Source organism: Oncorhynchus nerka, linkage group LG10 (assembly GCF_034236695.1).
Source record: "Oncorhynchus nerka isolate Pitt River linkage group LG10, Oner_Uvic_2.0, whole genome shotgun sequence".
Taxonomy (NCBI): domain Eukaryota; kingdom Metazoa; phylum Chordata; class Actinopteri; order Salmoniformes; family Salmonidae; genus Oncorhynchus; species Oncorhynchus nerka.
Genome location: NC_088405.1, coordinates 70,789,236 through 70,811,933, shown reverse-complemented (window position 1 = coordinate 70,811,933; position 22,698 = coordinate 70,789,236). Strand labels below are relative to the sequence as shown.

Sequence of the window (22,698 nt, the reverse complement as noted above, 5' to 3'; positions counted from 1 at the left end):
TTAGGAGATTGAGCTATCTTATTCATTCACATACAGGAGGTGACTAGATGCTTTGTTTCACCTGTTATGTCCGCTTGAGAGAGAGCTAGAGACTTAATTTTTTTTATTTAACCAGGCAAGTCGGTTAAGAACAAATTCTTATTTTCAATGACGGCCTAGAAACAATGGGTTAACTGCCTGTTCAGGGGCAGAACGACAGATTTGTACCTTGTCAGCTCGGGGATTTGAACTTGCAACCTTCCGGTTACTAGTCCAATGCTCTAACCACTAGGCTACCCTGCCGACCACTCTCTATAAGTTGTTCCAAGTTTCCCCCAAAGAGCCTGTAGCTATCTATAGGTTGTCCCCTATATGTTGTATTGAAGTGCTATCTGTCTATCCTTCCTCCCCAGAGTCTGCAGGAAGAGAGGAGCCAGTGCAGTAAGACCATGATGAACATCAACCAGCGTCTTCAGGAGATCTTTGGTGAGGCCATCCGGGAGGCCTGGCCTGACCTGGAGAATCCTCCCCTGGCCGTCACCCCCAACCAGCAGGCCAAATTTGGGGACTACCAGTGTAACAGCGCTATGGCCATGGCCCAGGTGGTACAATAACACTAATGGATTTTATTCTCTTTGAAGCTTGTTTCTCAGTCTCAAAATGCACATCAGCCAATTCAAATCATGAATGTAGTTCCATGTGATAAAACGCTACATGTTAGCTGTTAATATTAGATATGCTAACCTAACCAGCTGGGAGTGATTATTTCCTGTAACAAATTCCGCAGCAGCCTATCAAAGATCTTAGACTTTATATCCAACAACCAATGGTATTTTTTAAAATAGATTTACTTGGACACCAGAAATATGCATTAAACCTCCTCCTGAATTTTGTTACACTTGGTCTGTCATATGTGAAGTTTGCCAATATTGCATGATACGTCCTTGACCAGGCTACTAGCTACTAACGTTAGACAAAAGGCATGTTTTTGCATTAATGACAAAATCCCACGTTTCACACAACTATGTGTTTTTACGGGGAAAAGATAAAGGTCTATTCAACATTTGTGACCGATCGCCTCGATTCGGTCTTATGTAGCAAAATTTTAAATTGTTTTTACATTGGATAAAAGTAGAGACTCGGAGCTAGGAAATTGCATATCATACACTGCAGTTGAGGAACAATGGGAAAGTAATTCTGCTTTGAATGTTGATAAACTTGTAACCCCACTTTTGAGAAAATGGCCCTTGAACATTTTGGTAGACCTACTGGAGAGCTTGTCTACGCCCATTCAGCATCATTCACACTCTCTTAAGCCTTAGCCCAACCATCTCTTTAAGGATTCACATGTGGTAAACACGCTATATCAAATAAAATCTATGTTTATTTGTCACATGCACAGGATACAGAAGGTGTAAACAGTACAGTGATAGTACTTGCCTAGTAGCAATATCGAAAACAGAAAGTGTCCAGATAATTATTTGATTGTTATTAGACAACGCTTACCTGACACACTTGTTTAAATTGATGGGTCATATGAAGGAAATGCTATAACCACCCCTCACCCACAAGTGGATGGGTCACTATTGACACATGTTCATGAAATACAATCAATGGCCGTAATCACCCCCAGACACACTTGCTAATTTTCTGGGTCATGTAATAATCTGGCTGTGGAGTCTTTTGTTTAGACATGTAGCTGCTAGCTAGCTAAACAATGAACCGGCATAACCCTCATACCAATACAAACATTCTCATAGCTGTAGTATGAATCTGCAGGTAGCTAAAGCTAACAAACTAGGTTCAATGTTAGCTAACATTAGGCTATAACTAGCAAATGGATTTTTGATTCGAGCCAGTAAGCTAACGTTTGCTAGCTCACTAACAGTTCGCTTTAACTTGCAATAAAAATGACTTTCTGACAAAATTAGAAACGTATATCTGGAAAATGTAGCTAGACTCTTACCCGTATACATGGATGAACGATTCACTGCTGACTGGAACCATTTAACTCTGTTTTGTAGCTACACTGTTCAAATGTTTGGGGTCACTTAGAAATGTCCATGTTTTTGAAAGAAAAGCACATTTATTTTGTCCATTAACTTCTTCGGGATCGGTGTCCCATCCACAGGATGGTTGCGCTAACGTAGGCCAATGTGATTAGCAAGAGGTTGTAAGTAACAAGAACATTTCCCAGGACATAGACATCTAATATTGGCAGAAAGCTTAAATTCTTGTTAATATAACTGCACTGTCCAATATATAGTAGCTATTACAGTGAAAGAATACCATGCTATTGTTTGAGCGCACAGTTTTGAACATAGAATATTATTAATAAAACAAATTAGGCGCATTTGGGCAGTCTTCATATAAAATGTTGAACAGAAATGCCATGGTTCATTGGATCAGTCTAAAATGTTGCACACACTGCTGCCACCTAGTGGCCAAAATCTCAATTGCGGCTGGGCTGGAATAATACATTATGGCCGGTCTCTTGCATTTCAAAGATGATGGTACAAAAAAATACAAAATAACATGTTTTTTTTGTATTATCTTTTACCAGATCTATTGTTATATTCTCTTACATTCCTTTCACATTTCCACAAACTTTAAAGTGTTTCCTTTCAAATGGTACCAATAATATGCATATCCTTGCTTCAGGGCAGTTAGATTTGGGTATGTCATTTTAGGTGAAATTTGTGGGTTCGATTACAGACTCACATGGAATAGCCTTAATTTCTCAGAACAAGAGTATACTGACGAGTTTCAGAAGAAAGTTATTTGTTTCTGGCCATTTTGAGCCTGTAATCGAACCCACAAATGCTGATGCGCCAGATACTCAACTAGTCTAAAGAAGGCCAGTTTTATTGCTTATTTTTACAACAAAAAAATGTTTTAACTTTTATTTTAACTAGGCAGGTCAGTTTAAGAACAAATTCTTATTTTCAATTATGTCCTAGGAACAGTGGGGTAACTGCCTTGTTCAGGGGCAGAAAGACAGATTTTTACCTTGTCAGCTCGCGGATTCGATCTTGCAAACTTTCACTCTAACCACGAGGCTACCTGCCGCCCCTTTAATCAGCACAAGAGTTTTCAGCTGTGCTAACATAATTGCAAAAGGGTTTTCTAATGATCATTTAGTCTTTTAAAAGGATAAACCTGGATTCGCTAACACAACGTGCCATTGGAACACAGTAGTGACGGTTGCTGATAATAGGCCTGTGTACGCCCATGTAGACATTCCATTAAAGAATATGCCATTTCCAGCTACAATAGTCAGTAATTTACAACATTTAACAATGTCTACACTCTATTTCGGATCAATTTAATATTATTTTAATGGACAAGAAAAAGGACATTTCTAAGTGACCCCAAAGTTTTGAATGGTAGTGTACATCGTTGTGTCAAGTCACTCCGGTTCACACTGACTGTGGCGTGTGCAGAAAGTAGCCCATCACTTGTTCTTACTGATCTGTCGATAGCGCCTGCTAAGTTCAGGGCATTGTTGTTGAGAAAAGTAGCAACTTTTGTAGTTATCGATGGCTAATGTTATATCTTTCAAAAACTGCACTGTAGAAAGGGCTGTCAAAACATACTGAACAGCCCACTTTATAGACAGAAGCAAGCTACGTGGCAGACCAATCTAAACTAATCATCGTTATTTGGAAGGTTCCTTGTATTTTTACATGGCTAAACCAACTAGGCTCTTAATTTAACAATTTAATTTCTATTTATGGATGTAATACAAGTTTGTTATTAAGGCACATGAAAGTTCACATGTTGCAGAAAGCATTTCTGCCCAAAAATATGCATTTTGATAAAAAAAATAAAAAAAGATGTTCAAGTGCTGCCCCTGCGAAGTAGTGACGTGCGACATACGCCAAATTTCCTGAAACGAGTCACTTTTTAAGGTCACCCCCTCCCCCTCAAAAAAGCCTAATGGTCTTGTCAAGTAGCTGTCATGTAGGTCAATTACTATTGCTGCCAGGTGGTATACTCCGCTAAACCGGTTAACTGAATCTACGGGGCACGATAACCTCTTGTTCGAAAACCCCTCGCATTAATTAACCTTTTTTGTTAAGGATTTTTTTTTTCACTGCTTGTCTCGGTGCTCAGTACAAATAACCCATATGTGAGAGTGGATCATTCTAATAATGCATATAAAATGTTGTTACACCTTTGATGGGATATAAAATTCTGTGTCACCTAAAATGTCCCTATTAATTTACTTAGTGGTAATGACCATCTCATCTGGCCCATACGGCAAATCATCTATTTTCTGTGACAAACTTTCTTTATAGATTTAAATAGCGTTTATTTGGAATATTTATGGTTAATTTGGGGACATGGTCAGGCAGTTTGGGAACTTGTCCTGATTCAGCCTGGAGAATTATGGGGTCATGATAGGTGCTGCACCAAATGTTTGATGGATTATAATAATTGATTATGCTTATGTTGTATTAATAGAAGGGGAAGGGCAATAATACCCCTCCCCCACTACATTTATAGGGTCATGGACTACATATATATATATATATATATATACACACACACTGTTCAAAAAAATAAAGGGAACACTAAAATAACACATCCTAGATCTGAATGAATGAGATATTCTTATTAAATACTTTTTCTTTACGTAGTTGAATGTGCTGACAACAAAATCACACAAATTATCAATGGAAATCAAATTTATCAACCCATGGAGGTCTGGATTTGGAGTCACACTCAAATTAAAGTGGAAAACCAGACTACAGGCTGATCCAACTTTGGTAATGTCCTTAAAACAAGTCAAAATTAGGCTCAGTAGTGTGTGTGGCCTGTATGACCGTACAACGCCTGGGCATGCTCCTGATGAGGTGGCGGATGGTCTCCTGAGGGATCTCCTCCCAGACCTGGACTAGAGCATCCGCCAACTCCTGGACAGTCTGTGGTGCAACGTGGCGTTGGTGGATGGAGCGAGACATGATGTCCCAGATGTGCTCAATTGGATTCAGGTCTGGGGAACGGGCGGGCCAGTCCATAGCATCAATGCCTTCCTCTTGCAGGAACTGCTGACACACTCCAGCCACATGAGGTCTTGCATTAGGAGGAACCCAGGGCCAACCGCACCAGCATATGGTCTCACAAGGGGTCTGAGGATCTCATCTCGGTACCTAATGGCAGTCAGGCTACCTCTGGCGAGCACATGGAGGGCTGTGTGGCCCCCCAAAGAAATGTCACCCCACACCATGACTGACCCACTGCCAAACCGGTCATGCTGGAGGATGTTGCAGGCAGCAGAACGTGCTCAGTGTGAACCTGCTTTCATCTGTGAAGTGCACAGGGCGCCAGTGGCGAACTTGGTGTTCTCTGGCAAATGCCAAACGTCCTGCACGGTGTTGGGCTGTAAGCACAACCCACACCTGTGGACGTCGGGCCCTCATACCACCCTCATGGAGTCTGTTTCTGACCGTTTGAGCAGACACATGCACATTTGTGGCCTGCTGGAGGTCATTTTGCAGGGCTCTGGCAGTGCTCCTCCTGCTCCTCCTTGCACAAAGGCGGAGGTAGCGGTCCTGCTGCTGTGTTGTTGCCCTCCTACGGCCTCCTCCACGTCTCCTGATGTACTGGCCTCTCCTGGTAGCGCCTCCATGCTCTGGACACTACGCTGACAGACACAGCAAACCTTCTTGCCACAGTTCACATTGATGTGCCATCCTGGATGAGCTGCACTACCTGAGCCACTTGTGTGGGTTGTAGACTCCGTCTCATGCTACCACTAGAGGGAAAGCACCGCCAGCATTCAAAAGTGACCAAAACATCAGCCAGGAAGCATAGGAACTGAGAAGTGGTCTGTGGTCACCACCTGCAGAACCACTCCTTTATTGGGGGTGTCTTGCTAAATGCCTATAATTTCCACCTATTGTCTATTCCATTTGCACAACAGCATGTGAAATTTATTGTCAATCAGTGTTGCTTCCTAAGTGGACAGTTTGATTTCACAGAAGTGTGATTGACTAGGAGTTACATTGTGTTGTTTAAGTGTTCCCTTTATTTTTTTGAGCAGTGTATATATTCATTATAAGGTTTAATATTGTTCCACAGTTCTTTTCTAGTCTCTGCCTCTTATAAAGAAACGTTCTGAAAGATGTGTGAGTTATTGCACTCAAAACAGGGTGTCTGTGAGAAAGCGCTTCAAGGCTAAAAGAGATTCATAGACGCACAACCCTGCAGGGGAGTGAAAGCGATAAGAGGCTAGTCAGACATACCACTATAAAGCAACTTGGGGAGTGGAAAATTACTGCTGAGCCCTTAAAACACTGGAACTATTGTCTCTCCTGCAAGTTTGTAAAACTGTATACGCATAGGTGTTGATGTAGGCAGTTACATCACTAGGGGTTGACTGCAAGCATATGAAAAGCAACTTGGACTTTTCCTATTTTGCAGAACTCAAGAGAGACATCGGTTGTATGTTTGATCTTTGACTTCTGTCTACAGCTGTATTTTGAGTTCCTTATTTGTTAAGTAAATAACAGCCAAGAAAAGTGGAACCAACAGGAACACAACACATGCACAGTGATGGCATGGTGAACAAACAAACACATAAAATAACAGGATATACTGCAGGGTGTCAAATAAACTAACTGAAATGTAGGTGGGTGTGTTAATTTAAACCAACTTTTTTGGTTCAAGTGTGGACCCACTGTCTTCTTTTGTTACCTGTTTTGTTATGCGTTTGTGTTGTCTCTGTCCCTGCAAACTCTTTCCCACTAACTCTGTCTTTCTGAGTTGGTTTTGCAAATAGCCTAAATATCAACAGCTCAACTTTAATTTGAGCAGTTAGTGGGTGAATGAAATGGGAGTGTCATTGTTTTGGATTTATTGTGTTTCAGATGATGAAATCAAAGGGCCTGAAAGTGAACCCCAGGGAGATCGCTGAGAAGATTCAGCAGAACATTCCAGACAATGAGCTCATTGAGAAGACTGAAATTGCTGGACCAGGTTTGTGAAAATTCACCAAACAAGGAGGTGGGCAGAGCCAAGCACGAGCTAGCAAGATCTTACATGCTGTCCGCCATTGTGCGCACGTTGATTTTGTTTACCCACACCAGAAGCGATCAGGACACACATGTGGAAATATCAAAACAAACTGAACCAATTATATTAATTTGGGGACAGGTTTAAAAGCATTAAACATTTATGGCAATTTAGCTAGCTAGCTTGCTGTTGCTAGCTAATTTGTCCTGGTATATAAACATTGGGTTGTTATTTTACCTGAAATGCACAAGTTCCTCTACTCCAACAGTTAATCCATAGTTTAAACGGTAAACCAAATTAGTTTCTTATCATCGCTCCTTCCTTCAGGCTTCTTTTTCTTCTTTGGACTTTATATGGCTGTTGGCAACCAACTTTGGAGCATTACTACAACCGACCGGAGAGTGGACCTAAGTTCATCTTTCAATCATCCACGTGGGTATATGCTCCTAAAAACCAATGAGGAGATGGGAGAGGCCGGACTTTCAATTTTAGCGCCTGGCCACGCAGACGCTCGAGCAGTGTGGGTGCAATGATTGAATAACATGTATGTGTAAATTTATTTAGCAAATCTTGTGCACGTGAAGCGAGCGGTGTGGTCGGCATGTTATTGGCGTGTTTTAGCATGTATTTGCATATTTCTGTTAGGGAACGCCTACTCTGAGGTGCCCATGTGCAAGAACTCCATTTGCCCTTGCACTCCTAAACAATGCAAAAATCTACAAAACTTAGTCTACTGTTGGCATCAGATTATTGTTTTGGGAACAAAACTTTATTGATATTAAATGTTTCTTCGATGAGAACATTTGCAGAATGTCGGCCCAGTTCCATCTCGCTCCATACTCTACCACCGGTGGCCACTGGACTTCCTCTCCTCACAATATTTAGTGGCGAGTGAAATTCCAACCAGATGCTTTAGATTGATACATCCAGTTAAACTAAGTTGACCACGTGTTCAGGATTGTGCGGGACTGTCCCGCATTTTGGCCCTTTGTCCTGCAACCAAACAATCATGTCCCGCTGAATGTTGTCAACAAATTCAAACCTCACTAATTTTATTTTATTTAACCAGACAATTAAGTTAAGAACAAATTCTTATTTTCAATGATGGCCTAGGAACAGTATCTTAACTGCCTGTTCAGGGGCAGAACGACAGATTTGTACCTTGTCAGCTCGGGGGTTTGAACTCGCAACCTTCCGGTTACTAGCCCAACGCTCTAACCACTAGGCCACCCCTAATAAATAAAAAAAATATGTTGATTTGTCCCGTGTTTCAGACGTTCCAACCTGTCTCTCACGTTGCGCTTATTGATATATATATTTATATATATATATTATAAGGATGTGGTCTGGTAAACACTTCTCCAGTCGTTGTTGAGATAGAATATATCGTCAACCAGTTACATTTCTCAAATCTTTTCAGATTAAATTCCAGTTAAACTTGGGGAGAACAGTTAGGCCTAATTACTTACAAAATGCAAGTTTCTGAAGAAGAGCTACAAAAGTTAATAGCCATATTAGACAGAAGGATATAAGGTAATTTTGTAAAACTTAAGGCTGTCCATGCTCATTACTTGTTCGTTCAACTCAATCACATTTTAAAAGTATCGATTCCTAGCTGTTTTACATTCCCTGAGACCAACCAGAAAAAATTCATTTGGAAAAATATTCCTAGATTTATGAAACAGCCATCTCGTTTCTGCATCACCAAATTTTTCGCAAGGAATTAGTTGTGCACGTAGCCTACTCTCTCATTCTGTGTAGGAGTGTAGTGCTGCCAGAGCGTCTCTGCCACTTCTCACAATGTTGCTTTTTTAGTAAAGTTAGAACCAAATGTAATAGCATAGTATAACATTACTCTTACACCAAAAACACCACCTCATTTCTTATGAGATTTTAGGATTGTTAGCGGAAATGTCTGTTTTTTTTCTCAGGCGGCCAAAAGGCAACAGTGTGCGCCACTAGGCAGAATGTGCTTGGTTTGAAACAAAATATAGGAAGGCTATATAGTTTAACAGAAGTTAGGAATGTAACTATGGTTCTTCAAATACCTGGAAGACTGTAGGTACAGTTGAAAGTATGGATTACATCCCTTGCACTCCGCGCAGGTCGAGCAATCATAACAACAAAGTCACGCCAGTGACGTGACTGCGTGGGAGGACGTGCCCCTGCAGTTCATATGAAACCGTACGTCAGACCACGCACTGTCTCAGAGAATCTTCTCGCCCAAAAGATTCAGTGACAGGAAAGTACTGACGGTCTTCCAGGTGTTCATAGAACCATAGTTAAAATTGTATTTGTTACATGCGCTGAATACAGCAGGTGTGGACCTTACTGTGAAATGCTTACTTACAAGCTCTTAACCAACAATGCAGTTTTAAGAAAATATCTTAAAGTAACTTCTGTTCTACTTCATACCTTTCAGACATCAGTACGTTTGAAAGTGTGGATGACCAACAGTCACAAGGAATAGCACTACTAACCTAATGCACCAGTGCCACTGGAAGAATGGCAGAGCCCATGGTGTGGCAGGATGCGACGTGATTTGGACATGAGATTTGCTCACTCCTCCTCCGCAATAAGGAGGGGAGCAGTAGGCCGCCATCTCGATTGCTTGATTGATGTGAACCTCAGGCAAAAAGGCTGGATTGGGCCCTAAGGTCACTCCTAGGTCATCTGCCTTCCACCGTAGGCAGACCAGGCTCATAAATAGCGTGTGGTGCTCACTCACTCATTTCTCTGATGAAATAGCTAAGAGGAAAGCCGTTTTCAGAGAGGACCATTTTATGTCCGGCTTCTCCGTATGCTTGAAAGGAGGTTTCGTCAAAGCCTCCAATACTAGTGGCAGGTCCCAGGATGCCACACAGACTGTCCTGGGAGGATGCAGCCGGCGGACACCTTGTAAGAATTGGCAGATGAGGTAGTGGGCCCCTGCTGATTTTCCATCGACGCATGAATGGTTAGCCGATTATGGCTGAGGCATACACCTTCAAGGTAGAGGCAGAGCGACCTGAGTCCAATCGTTTCTGAAGGAAGCTCAGTATAACCGGTACAGAGCAGGATACCGGTTCCTCCGCTCTGGTAGCGCACCATTCGGTAAACAGCTTCCAGTGTACATCATCCTGGTCAATGGGGCTCTGGCGTTCTGTAACGTCTCGATAAAAGCAGGATTGCAGCTGGTCAGTAGAGGGTCGGGCTCTTCAGAGGCCGCACACCCATAGCTGTAGTTGGTCTGGGATGCCATATCCTGCCACCCAACTGTGAGAGCAGGTCCTGCCTGTGAGCTGCCATGGTTCTCCCTCCAGAAGACTGAGTAGGGTTGGAAACCAGGGACTCGTTGGCCATCTGGGAGCTACAAGCAGCAGCCTGTGCTGAGCCTGAGATAGCAACATTGCACAGGGTAAGATCAGGGGGTTGGAAGGAAAGCATACGGTAGGTCCTCTGGCCATGTGTGAGCTAAGGCGTCCATGCCTAGGGGGCTCTTGGACTCTGGTTCTTTCTGGTAAAGGGAGCAGTGGGATGTTTGATCTGAGGTGAACAGTTCCACGTGTGCTGTCCCGAACCGCTGCCATATCTTCAGTACTTCTGGGTGAAGTCTCCATTTCCGACAAATCTGCCACCTCGTTTACCTTGCCTGGGAGATGAATGGCTCGTTGGGAGGCCAGATGTGGTAGGGTCCATTCCAAGAGTTGTTGGGCCACCTGTAGGGACAGTACAGACCTCGTTCCCTCTTGATGGTTGATGTGTCAATGAATTGTCTGATCGTATCAGGATGTGTTTGAGAACAGGCAGAAAGGGATCAGGGTTAGGTAAACAGTCTGATGTTCTAGCACATTGATGAACACTTCCCTCCGTCTGGTGCACCACTTCCCCCATACAGACCTGTGTTGCCACTCTGCTCCCCAGCCTGTTAGTGGAGCGTCAGTCGCCTTTCCGGAATTGATCCGAGAGCGACACCTGTAGTTAGGTAGGCTCTCTTCCTCCACGGCCGCAGAGCAGATTAGCATTCCCTTGTCACCTGTGTTTTGGTGTTTCTGTCCTTCTTGGGGTCCAAGCGGAGGTCGTTTAACCACACTTGTAGTGGCCTTAAAGAAAGCAGGCCTAATGGTGTCACTGCGGAGGTCACCGCGAGCATGCCCATCAGTTGTTGGAACGTTCGTGCCTTCACCAATGCATTCAACTGGAATTGTTTCAGAAGAAGAAGAAGAATGCTGTCCACGCGCTGAGGTGGTATACATGTCCTCATAGTGCGGAAGTTCAGAGCCATGCCAATAAAGGTGACCTTTTGGCTTGGCATTAAGTTGCTTTTTTCGTTTGTTCACGGTAAGACCCAGTGCGCTGACGTGTCAGGTCTGAGGAGACTGGTCTGAGGACAGTCAGTTTCTGCCCCATGCCTGTTCGTGGGGTTCGTTGCGCACTAGTCACGACCACGGCCTCCTGGGGGTTTGGGGTGGTGGCTGCATAGCCGTCCGGGGCTGGGGAGCACCTGTGTTAGGCTGGTGGTAGTACCAAGGGCGTGTGTAGGGCTGAGCCTAGTGAGAGTGGGGATGTTCACGTGCGTCAGGCCTCGATCTGCCATGACTGTGATTCCTGGTTTCTGGGCTGTGGTGTAGCCCAGGGACAGTCCCGCACAATCCTGAACACGTGGTCAACTTAGTTTAACTGGATGTATCAATCTAAAGCATGCGGTTGGAATTTCACTCGCCACTAAATATTGTGAGGAGAGGAAGTCCAGTGGCCACCGGTGGTAGAGTATGGAGCGAGATGGACCTGGGCCCACATTCTGCAAATGTTCTCATCGATGAAACATTAAATAACAATAAAGTTTTAATGCGCTGTTTTCTACTTTCAATGGCCCGCTCAGCCGCGGGGCTGAAGAGCAGTCTGGGGACAACTGGAAGCTTGCTCAGCGCCCCTCTGGAGTCATCGGACATTGGGGCTTGGGCGAGCCAGACCTAGCAACGAGTCACAACAAGGGCGGATATCAGTCTGCCTAGCTCTCTGGTCAGGAATGCAAATGCTTGAAGAGATGCGTCATTCAGGTTGCAGAGGTCCAGGTCTGCGTGCTCTGACTGGAGCATCCTGTTCTGTGCTTTCCAGAGCACTGAGAGGGAGTTCCCAATGCGGGCCATGTGGGCCGTTGTGTCGTAGGCCCGTGACAGTAGCTCATCTGTGGCCCTGCACTGAGGTTTGGGGCAGCGGGCATCATCCTTCAGTGCTTCATCTGGGAAGAGCATTAGCTCTACTATGCATTCATCCCATGTTTTGCGTCGGGCATGGCAGATATCGTCCCACTGTCCTTGCTGTGGTGGGCAAGAGCCCACGGGTGAGCCCAGCATCTCTGAAGCACCATAAGAAAAGCTGGTGAAGGTGGCACACTGAACGGTGTAGCTGCCGGGGTCTTCCTTTTTTTAATGTTTTTTTTTTACAAAAGGATAGATTTGAAGTTAGATAAACTTAGATTTTTCGGCAGGTACATATGCAGGATTTACTACCCTCCACAGCACGGCCTTCGCTCCAAATCAAAACTCCAAACCTACAACCTAATTTTGACCAAAATTAACTGGATAGATTACTGCTTTCAACGTCATTTATTTTTCCAAGCTATGTGGAGGGTGCTCTAGCCAAAAAACAGCAGAGACCTGAGGACACCATTCCAACCTGGAACTGAGTGAGTAGTGTTTGGTCTGATGCTATTTTGAAAGCCATGAAGAAAAATAAAATGGAGGTAAGGCTCCCAGGCTTGCAAGGACAGGCCAGATACAAATTCAATTAGCACTAAGGTGTGAAATAAAAGGCCCTTGGGCCCAACAAGTGTCAGGAGTCTTTGAAGCGTCCTCTGAAGCCCCCTCCTGCTGTTCAAAGACCATTCACTGGCATTTTATACAAGAAATCTGCCTCTAGAAATAAAAGCTTATCCCAAGTGGGTGTGACACCTACTCCCAATGCCTGCTGCACTGCTGCTTGGATTCCAACTGACGATCTGTTCACCGTCTGTCCTGGCCTGTCTCCCCCTGTCTGGTACAGGTACCTCCACCACACTCACCCCTCTCTCCCGAGCTTTCGCTCACCTCCAACACACACGCACTGTTGGGGCGAGTGACTCTGAACTTACAATGGCCAGCCCCAAGTCATTATATATATTTTTTAAATCTTGTCCATTTTGCTATTTTCCTCATGACTCCTGCATACTTTGTTGACTACCAACTTTCTTTACCCAACCGTGGGACAGACTGTTTGTTCCCAGACTCAGGACTCTGACTCTCTATTGGTTACACTGACTTGGCCTCCCATCCTATTCTAACCACCTCTCGCTGGCTTTGTATTCATGTTACCTGATGAAATTGCTGTACAATATGATCTTGTTGGCATCTGATGCACATTCAGATGTCATAAATCACCACTGCAGAGCTCTCCATGTCCTATGCCATGCCTTGATTATATTACTGTTGATGATTTCTGGAAATGTGCATGTACTTACTGACCATTTCGAATCCCACCATACCTTTTCCGCTATGCAATCTGGTTTCAGAGCTGGTCATGGGTGCACCTCAGCCACGCTCAAGGTTCTAAACGACATCATAACCGCCATCGATAAGATATTCATAGACCTGGCCAAGGCTTTCGACTCTGTCAATCACAACATTCTTATTGGCAGACTTGACAGCCATGGTTTCTCAAATGATTGCCTCGCCTGGTTTACCAACTACTTCTCTGATAGAGTTCAGTGTGTCAAATCGGAGGGCCTGTTGTCCGGACCTCTGACAGTCTCTATGGGTGTGCCACAGGGTTCAATTCTCGGGCCGACTCTCTTTTATGTATACATCAATGATGTTGCTCTTGCTACTGGTGATTCTCTGATCCACCTCTACGCAGACGACACCATTCTGTATACTTCTGGCCCCTACTTGGACACTGTTAACTAACCTCCAGACAAGCTTCAATGCCATACAATTCTCCTTCCGTGGCCTCCAACTGCTCTTAAACGCAAGTAAAACTAAATGCATGCTATTCAATCGATCACTGCCCGCACCTGCTCGCCCATCCAGCATCACTACTCTGGATGGCTCTCACTTAGAATACGTGGACAACTACAAATACCTGGGTGTCTGGTTAGGCTGTAAACGCTCCTTCCAGACTCACATTAAGCATCTCCAATCCAAATTTAAATCTAGAGTCTGCTTCCTTTATCGCAACAAAGCATCCTTCACTCATGCTGCCAAACATACCCTCGTAAAACTGACCATCCTACCGATCCTTGACTTCGGTGATGTCATCTATAAAATAGCTTCCAACACTCTACTCAACAAACTGGATGCAGTCTTTCACAGTGCCATCCGTTTTGTCACCAAAGTCACCAAAGCCCCATACACTACCCACCATTGCGACCTGTAGGCTCTCGTTGGTTGGCCCTCGCTTCATACTCGTCGCCAAACCCACTGGCTACAGGTTATCTAGCACCATAGCAGCACCCACTCGTAGCACCCGCTCCAGCAGGTATATCTCACTGGTCACCCCCAAAGCCAATTCCTCCCTTGGTCGTCTTTCCTTCCAGTTCTCTGCTTCCCATGACTGGAATGAATTGCAAAAATCTCTGAAGCTGGAGACTCACATCTCCCTCACTAGCTTTAACCACCAGCTGTCAGAGCAGCTTACAGATCACGGCAACTGTACATAGCCCATCTGTAAACAGCCCATCTATCTACCTACCTCATCCCCATACTGGTATTTATTTTGCTCCTTTGCACCCCAGTATCTCTACCTGCACGTTCATCTTCTGCCGATCTACCATTCCAGTGTTTACTTGCTATATTGTAATTACTTTGCCACCATGGCCTATTTATTTCCTAAACTTACCTCATTTGCAATCACTGTATATAGACTTTTTGTTTTCTTTTGTTCTACTGTATTATTGACTATGTTTTGTTTATTCCATGTGTAACTCTGTGTTGTATGTGTCCAATTGCTACGCTTTATCTTGGCCAGGTCGCAGTTGCAAACGAGAACTTGTTCTCAATTAGCCTACCTGGTTAAATAAAGGTGAAATAAATAAATACTAATGTACACTCTGGCCCACCTACTGTTGCTAGCCCCAATTCTGACTTGTGCGCTGATATCTGCATCACTGATTTCTGCTCTTGTAAAAGCCTGGGTTTTCTGCATGTTAACTCTAGAAGTGTATTACCTAAAATGGATCAGTTGAAATTGTGGGTTCACAGCTCCAATCCAGATGTGTTGGTCATTACTGAGACGTGGTTAAGAAAGAGTGTTTTGAATACTGATGTTAACCTTTCTGGTTATTAATTTTCCGGCAAGACAGATCTTCCAATGGTGGGGGAGTGGCAATCTTTACCAAGGATCACCTTCAGTGCTCGGTTATCTCCAAGTCGGTCTCCAAACAATTTGATTTGCAGTTTTTAAGCATTAAACTTTCAAATAGCTCTTGACTGTTGCTGGGTGCTATTGTCCTCCATCGGCCTGTACCCTACCCTACCTGCCCTAAGCTCTCTCCTGGCCCCTTACACTAAGTCTGAATTTGTCCTGCTATAGGTGACCTAAACTGGGACATGCTTACACCACCTGACCAGGTCCTAAAGCAATGGGACTCCCTAAATCTTTCTCAGATTATCAATAATCCCACAAGGTATGACTCCAAACACCCAAAAAAGGCTACGCTCCTCATTGTTATCCTGAAAGGTATCAGTCCTGTGTTTTCTGTAATGACCTTAGTGATCACTGTTTTACAGCATGTGTTTGTAATGGCTGCTCATGTGAAACGACCTGTCCTGATGTGGAGTATGGAGTATTATTACTATGGAGTATTATTGTCTCTGAGGGTCTTTGGCCTGGTTTGCTAACTACCTCAAAGAGTGCAGTGTATAAAGTCAGAATCTGCTGTCTCAGCCACTGCCTGTCACTAAGGGAGTACCCCAAGGCTCAATCCTAGGCCCCACGTTCTTCTCAATTTACATCAACAACATATCTCATGCAGTAGGAAGCTCTCATCCATTTTTATATGCAGATGATAGTCTTATACTCAGCTGGCCCCTCGCCGGATGTTGTGTTAAATGCTATACAACAAAGCTTTTTTAGTGTCCAACAAGCTTTCTCTACCCTTGACCTTGTTCTGAACACCTCGAAAACAAAGGTCATGTGATTTGGTAAGAAGAATGCCTGTCTTCCCGCAGGTGTTACTACAACCTCTTGAGGGTTTAGAGCTTGAGGTAGTCACCTCATACAAGTACTTGGGAGCATGGCTAGACGGTGCACTGTCCTTCTCTCAGCACATATCAAAGCTGCAGACTAAAGTTAAATCTAGACTTGGTTTCCTCAATTGTAATCTCTCCTCTTTCACCCCAGCTGCCAAACTAATCCTGATTCAGATGGCCATCCTACCTATGCTAGATTAGAGACATAATTTATAGAGTGCTCTCGAGCGCCTAGATGTTCTTTACCATTCGGGCCATCAGATTTGCCACCAATGCTCCACATCACTGCACTCTATAATCCTCTGTATACCCATCGCAAGACCCACTGGTTGATGCTTCTTTATAAAACCCTCTTAGTCCTCACTCCCCTCTATCTGAGAGAGATGCTGCAGCCCTCATCCTCCACATACAACACCTGTTCTGCCAGACACATTCTGTTAAAGGTCCCCAAAGCGCACACATCCCTGGCTTGCTCCTCTTTTCAGTTCGCTGCAGCTTGCGACTGGACAAACACTAAAACTGGACAGTTTTATCGCAATCTATTCATTCAAAGACTGTCATGGACACTCTTGCTGAGAGTGATGGCTGCTTTGTGTGACTTATTGTTGTCTACCTTGACCTTTGCTGTTGACTGTGCCCAATAATGTTTGTACCATGTTTTGTGCTGCTATCATGTTATGTTGCTGCCTTGCTATGTTGTCTTAGGTGTCTCTTTATGTTGTGATGTGTGTTTTGTCCTATATTTATATTATATATTTTTTAATCCCAGGCACCCGTCCCCACAGGAGGCCTTTTGGTAGGCCGTCATTGTAAATACGAATTTGTTCTTAACTGACTTGCCTAGTTAAATAAAAAATACACCTCTCTGGGATATGTGGGACGCTAGAGTCCCACCTGGCCAAAAGCCAGGGACAATGCAGAGCGCCAAATTCAAATAAATTTCTATAAAATCAAACTTTCATTAAATCACACATGCAAGACAGCAAATTAAAGCTACACTTGTTGTGAATCCAGCCAACATGTCAGATTTCAAAAGGGCTTTTTTTGGCGATAGCAAACGATGCTGTTATCTGAGGATAGCACCTCCGTAAACACAGAGAAACCATATTTCAACCCTGCAGGCGTGACACAAAACGCAGAAATAAAAATATAATTCATGCCTTACCTTTGACGAGCTTCTTTTGTTGGCACTCCAATATGTCCCATAAACATCACAAATGGTCCTTTTGTTCGATTAATTCCGTCGATATATATCCAAAATGTCCATTTATTTGGCGCGTTTGATCCAGAAAAACACCGGTTCCAACTTGCTCAACGTGACTACAAAATATCTCAAAAGTTACCTGTAAACTTTGCCAAAACATTTCAAACTACTTTTGTAATACAACTTTAGCTATTTTTTAACGTAAATAATCGATAAAATTGAAGACTGGATGATCTGTGTTCAATACAAGAAGAAAACAAACTGAAGCATGCTTTCTGGTCACGCGCCTCTATCTAACAGTACACTTCAAGTGACCCTCGTTCAAGATGGCCATACTTCATTACACAAAGGAATAACCTCAAACAATTTTTAAAGACGGTTGACATCCAGTTGAAGCGATAGGAACTGCAAGAAGGTCCCTTAGAAATCTGGATTCCCAATGAAACCGATTTGAAAAGAGTGACCTACATTGTTTTATTCTGAATGGTTTGTCCTCGGGGTTTCGCCTGCTAAATAAATTCTGTCATACTCACAGACATGATTCAAACCGTTTTAGAAACTTCAGTGTTTTCTATCCAAATGTACTAATAATATGCAATAATTATCTTCTGGGGATGAGTAGCAGGCAGTTGAATTTGGGCATGCATTTCATCCGGATGTGAAAATACTGCCCCCTGTCACCAAGAAGTTAAAAAATGGGTTAGCTGCAGGGGCTCTGGCTTGAGGATTATCACGCTCTAGCCTAGCTAAGGCCACGTGCAGGACCGCACGTAGTGAGGCAGAGCTTTCTTCAGAGCCTCGGAATGACTCCTCTGACCCATCTTTAGCGTTGAGACTGAATGGATCCACAACAGTAGTTGGCACCTCCTTCACCATATTGGGTGTGTTTTCTTCCTGGTCACTAAAGTGCCTGTTGGATGCCCTAGTGGAGGGTGTGCTAGAGGGTCCCGACTCAGAGCAGCTATGCTTTTGCATTCCTTCAAGCCCCCTATCTCAGAAGATAAGGAATTGACCTTTTACTGGGGGGCTCCATCGGTTTTGTGGGCTTTCCCTCTTGGTGGTCCTAGGTGGGTCCTGGCAAACAAAATGATCTGTGAAAACCAGGCCCTCAACTCTAGCTAGATGCACTTGCTTCACAGGCTGGATGGCGCAGTTATTGCAGGGGTCAGAAAGGGCCTCATGCTGTTGGCCAACGCCTAGGCAGGCGGGGCACCGGTCATGACCATCTTCTACTTGTAGTTCAGCTCCACAAAAGGAGCTGAACAGCATCAAGGTGATGCGGTGTTCTCTCGTGAAGAAAATAAATGCTAAAATATAAATATATAACTTTTCTTATGCAGTACACTGATTCGTCAATTAACTAATATATAATGATGACTGGAGACTGTATACAACAGCTACCACAATACACAGTAAGGGTAGAGCGCTACAATAATGTGTCGGGAGCTGTACAGCACCCACAAAATAATTTTAGAGCTATGACCACAGGGCTGGAGCAGGAGGCTTATTTATGCAAAACACGCACAAATGCCCGTCATTTGGTAAGCCATGCTGACAACACATTGGCAACTAGGTGGAGTGGGTAAACTAGCTAGCTTGTAGCATGCTAGTAATACCAATGGATAGGGAATACCAGGGGGAAGCAATCCAAATTCACATTTTATAGCTGTCTAGGCTAACAATCTTCCTAGATGTGGTTATCTAGGGGATTGACCCGCTCAAGTTTTATATAGTCAAGGGATGACAAGTGCCTGGTGGCCTCGAAAACAAGAACAGCAGTGGAAGATATCTTGACAAGGTTAGCACCGAAGTACGGTGGCCAACACACACTAGCTGTTGGGCATAAGACATGGAAGCCCGATATCCTCTGATAAAAGGGATAGGTAGGGAAGAGCTGTCAGTCTTGGAGGGTGAATTTCACACTCTGACCCACAGGTCACAGGCTGTTGTTGACAGACTGACAGTAAACACAACTCAGAGTTTAGCTTACTCTACCGGGACTTGGGAAGATGCGATCTGAAAAACGGGAACCGCGGAGCAGTCAACTTTGTGAGAAGAAATAAGAGGCAATGTGTGGTCTGACGTCCTCCCACATTGTCACGTCATCGGCGTCACTTTTTGGTTTCTACTGATACTGTAAATTCTAAATTCTATGATGTTCAATAGGCCATATCACAACTGGTACTGACTTTGAGAAATGTACATTTACAATTTTATTGCGCTCTGGCACCTAAAAAGTTAGCACTACACCATGAGCGGGAAGAGGATTCTTCTTTTAGGGGGGAGGGTTGCCAATTTTTTAAATTCATATAGGCTACACTGTCTCTCGCGGATGTCCCGCAAATCATTCTCTTGTCCCGCACTTTAAATGTGATCAATCTTGGTGAAACATCTGGCTCCTTCTGTCTCTTGTGTTACATAGCTTTTTGTGCTCTCAGGGTTCATCAATGTTCACCTTAAGAGATCGTTTGTGTCCAAACTGCTGACCAACATGCTACTCAACGGTGTCCAACCTCCTCCCTTAGAGAGCAAGAAGAAGGTAGGCTAATATCCTGCTTTTATGGACCCAACCAGTGCCCTTTTCGAGTTTTAAATGTGGTTGAATCTGATATGTCCCATAAACTATTGGATGAATCTTATGTGGATGTGTGTGTTTCCTAGGTGGTTGTGGATTTCTCATCTCCAAACATTGCCAAGGAGATGCACGTAGGTCACCTGCGCTCCACCATCATCGGGGACAGCATGTGTCGCCTGTTTGAGTTCCTAGGCTACGACGTGTTGAGGTCAGTAAATCAGTCAAAATGTGACAGACATATAAATTCAGTTAATCTTTTTTTGAAGTGTACTGGTATCACTTTAGGATACAGAAATGACCAGGTATTTACTTAAAATGCAGTAAACAATAATAACCTATGAATGTATGAAGAGTTTCTGTGTTACCTTATCAAACAGCTGTAACAGTTGTCAGTCACTAATATACCATGACTAAGCCAAATGAATACCAACAGAGGCAGAGCAACCCCTACATTTCAGTTAGTTTCTTTGACTCCCTGCCCTGCAGTACAGTGGGGCAAAAAAAGTATTTAGTCAGCCACCACTTGTGCAAGTTCTCCCACTTAAAAAGATGAGAGAGGCCTGTAATTTTCATCATAGGTACACTTCAAATATGACAGACAAAATGAGAAAAAAAATCCAGAAAATCACACTAGGATTTTTAATGAATTTATTTGAAAATGATGGTGGAAAATAAGTATTTGGTCAATAACAAAAGTTTATCTCAATACTTTGTTATATACCCTTTGTTGGCAATGACAGAGGTCAAACGTTTTCTGTAAGTCTTCACGAGGTTTTCACACACTGTTGCTGGTATTTCGGCCCATTCCTCCATGCAGATCTCCTCTTGAGCAGTGACATTTTGGGGCTGTTGCTGGGCAACAAGTACTTTCAACTCCCTCCAAAGATTTTCTATGGGGTTGAGATCTGGAGACTGGCTAGGCCACTCCAGGACCTTGAAATGCTTCTTACGAAGCCACTCCTTCGTTGCCCGGGCGGTGTGTTTGGGATCATTGTCATGCTGAAAGACCCAGACACGTTTCATCTTCAATGCCCTTGCTGATGGAAGGAGGTTTTCACTGGAAGGAGGTTTTCTCACGATACATTGCCCCATTCATTCTTTCCTTTACACGGATCAGTCTTCCTGGTCCCTTTGCAGAAAAACAGCCCCAAAGCATGATGTTTCCACCCCCATGCTTCACAGTAGGTATGGTGTTCTTTGGATGCAACTCGGCATTCTTTGTCCTCCAAACACGACGAGTTGAGTTTTTACCAAAAAGTTATATTTTGGTTTCATCTGACCATATGACATTCAACTTCAGACGGGCCTGGACACGTCTGGCACTGCAGGCTTAGTCCCTGGCGACATTTTTTATATATATATATTTTTTAACCTTTATTTAACTTGGCAAGTCAGTTAAAAACAAATTCTTATTTTCAATGACGGCCTAGGGCATACGACGCTAACCAGCTAACTAGCTACAAGCTATTTAGTCATTGTTAGTTTTTTTAAAAACCTGGATAACACTCGCCAGCCCAGCTTCCCTGCCCATCCACCGCTGCCCCTGGACACTGATCTCCTGGCTACATAGCTGACGCACGCTGGACTGTCCATTAATCACGGTACTCCATTCTGCTTGTTTGTTTTATCTGTCGGCCCAGTTGCCTAGTCAACGCCATTTTACCTGCTGTTTGTTGTGCTAGCTGATTAGCCTCGCCTACTGTTTTTAGCTAGCTTTCCCAATTCAACACCTGTGATTACTGTTTGCCTCGCTGTATGTCTCTCGCAAATGTCAATATGCCTTGTATACTGTTGTTCAGGTTAGTTATCATTGTTTTAGTTCACAATGGAGCCCCTAGATCCACTCTGCATACCCCTGTTACCTCCTTTGTCCCACCTCCCACACATGCGGTGACCTCACCCATTACAACCAGCATGTCCAGAGATACAACCTCTCTCATCATCACCCAGTGCCTGGGCTTACCTCCGCTGTACCCGCACCCCACCATACCCCTGTCTGCGCATTATGCCCTGAATATATTCTACCATGCCCAGAAACCTGCTCCTCTTATCCTCTGCCCCCAACGCTCTAGGCGACCAGTTTTGATAGCCTTTAGCCGCACCCTCATACTACTCCTTTTCTGTTCCGCTGGTGATGTGGAGGTAAACCCAGGCCCTGCTTGTCCCCAGGTACCCTCATTTGTTGACTTCTGTGATCGAAAAAGCCTTGGTTTTATGCATGTCAACATCAGAAGCCTCCTCCCTAAGTTTGTTTTACTCACTGCTTTAGCACACTCTGCTAACCCTGATGTCCTTGCCTGGTCTGAATCCTGGCTCAGGAAGGCCACCAAAAATTCAGAGATTTCCATACCCAACTATAACATCTTCCGTCAAGATAGAACTGCCAAAGGGGGCGGAGTCGCAGTCTACTGCAGAGATAGCCTGCAAAGTAATGTCATACTTTCCAGGTCCATACCCAAACAGTTCGAACTACTAATTTTGAAAATTACTCTCTCCAGAAATAAGTCTCTCACTGTTGCCGCCTGCTACCGACCACCCTCAGCTCCCAGCTGTGCCCTGGACACCATTTGTGAATTGATCGCCCCCCATCTAGCTTCAGAGTTTCTTCTGTTAGGTGACCTAAACTGGGATATGCTTAACACCCCGGCAGTCCTACAATCTAAGCTAGATGCCCTCAATCTCACTCAAATCATCAAGGAACCCACCAGGTACAA

General features: G+C 44.0%; 1 protein-coding gene across 3 annotated transcripts in view; it reads left to right on the top strand.

Annotated features, from left to right (window-relative positions):
- LOC115135937 (arginine--tRNA ligase, cytoplasmic-like) overlaps positions 1-22,698 on the top strand; it is a 43,651-nt gene that overhangs the window by 925 nt on the left and 20,028 nt on the right. For 2 of the 3 annotated variants that reach the window (XR_010464913.1, XM_029671169.2), the window contains exons 3-7: positions 393-581; positions 6,855-6,963; positions 7,327-7,431; positions 19,848-19,948; positions 20,071-20,192. Coding sequence is in view for 2 of the 3 variants with exons in the window: in XM_029671169.2 (XP_029527029.1) it covers positions 393-581; positions 6,855-6,963; positions 7,327-7,431; positions 19,848-19,948; positions 20,071-20,192 (626 nt within the window). In the remaining variant the exon portion in view is untranslated. The remainder of the gene's footprint in view (positions 1-392; positions 582-6,854; positions 6,964-7,326; positions 7,432-19,847; positions 19,949-20,070; positions 20,193-22,698) is intronic. The other variant, XM_029671170.2, reaches the window with a different exon arrangement.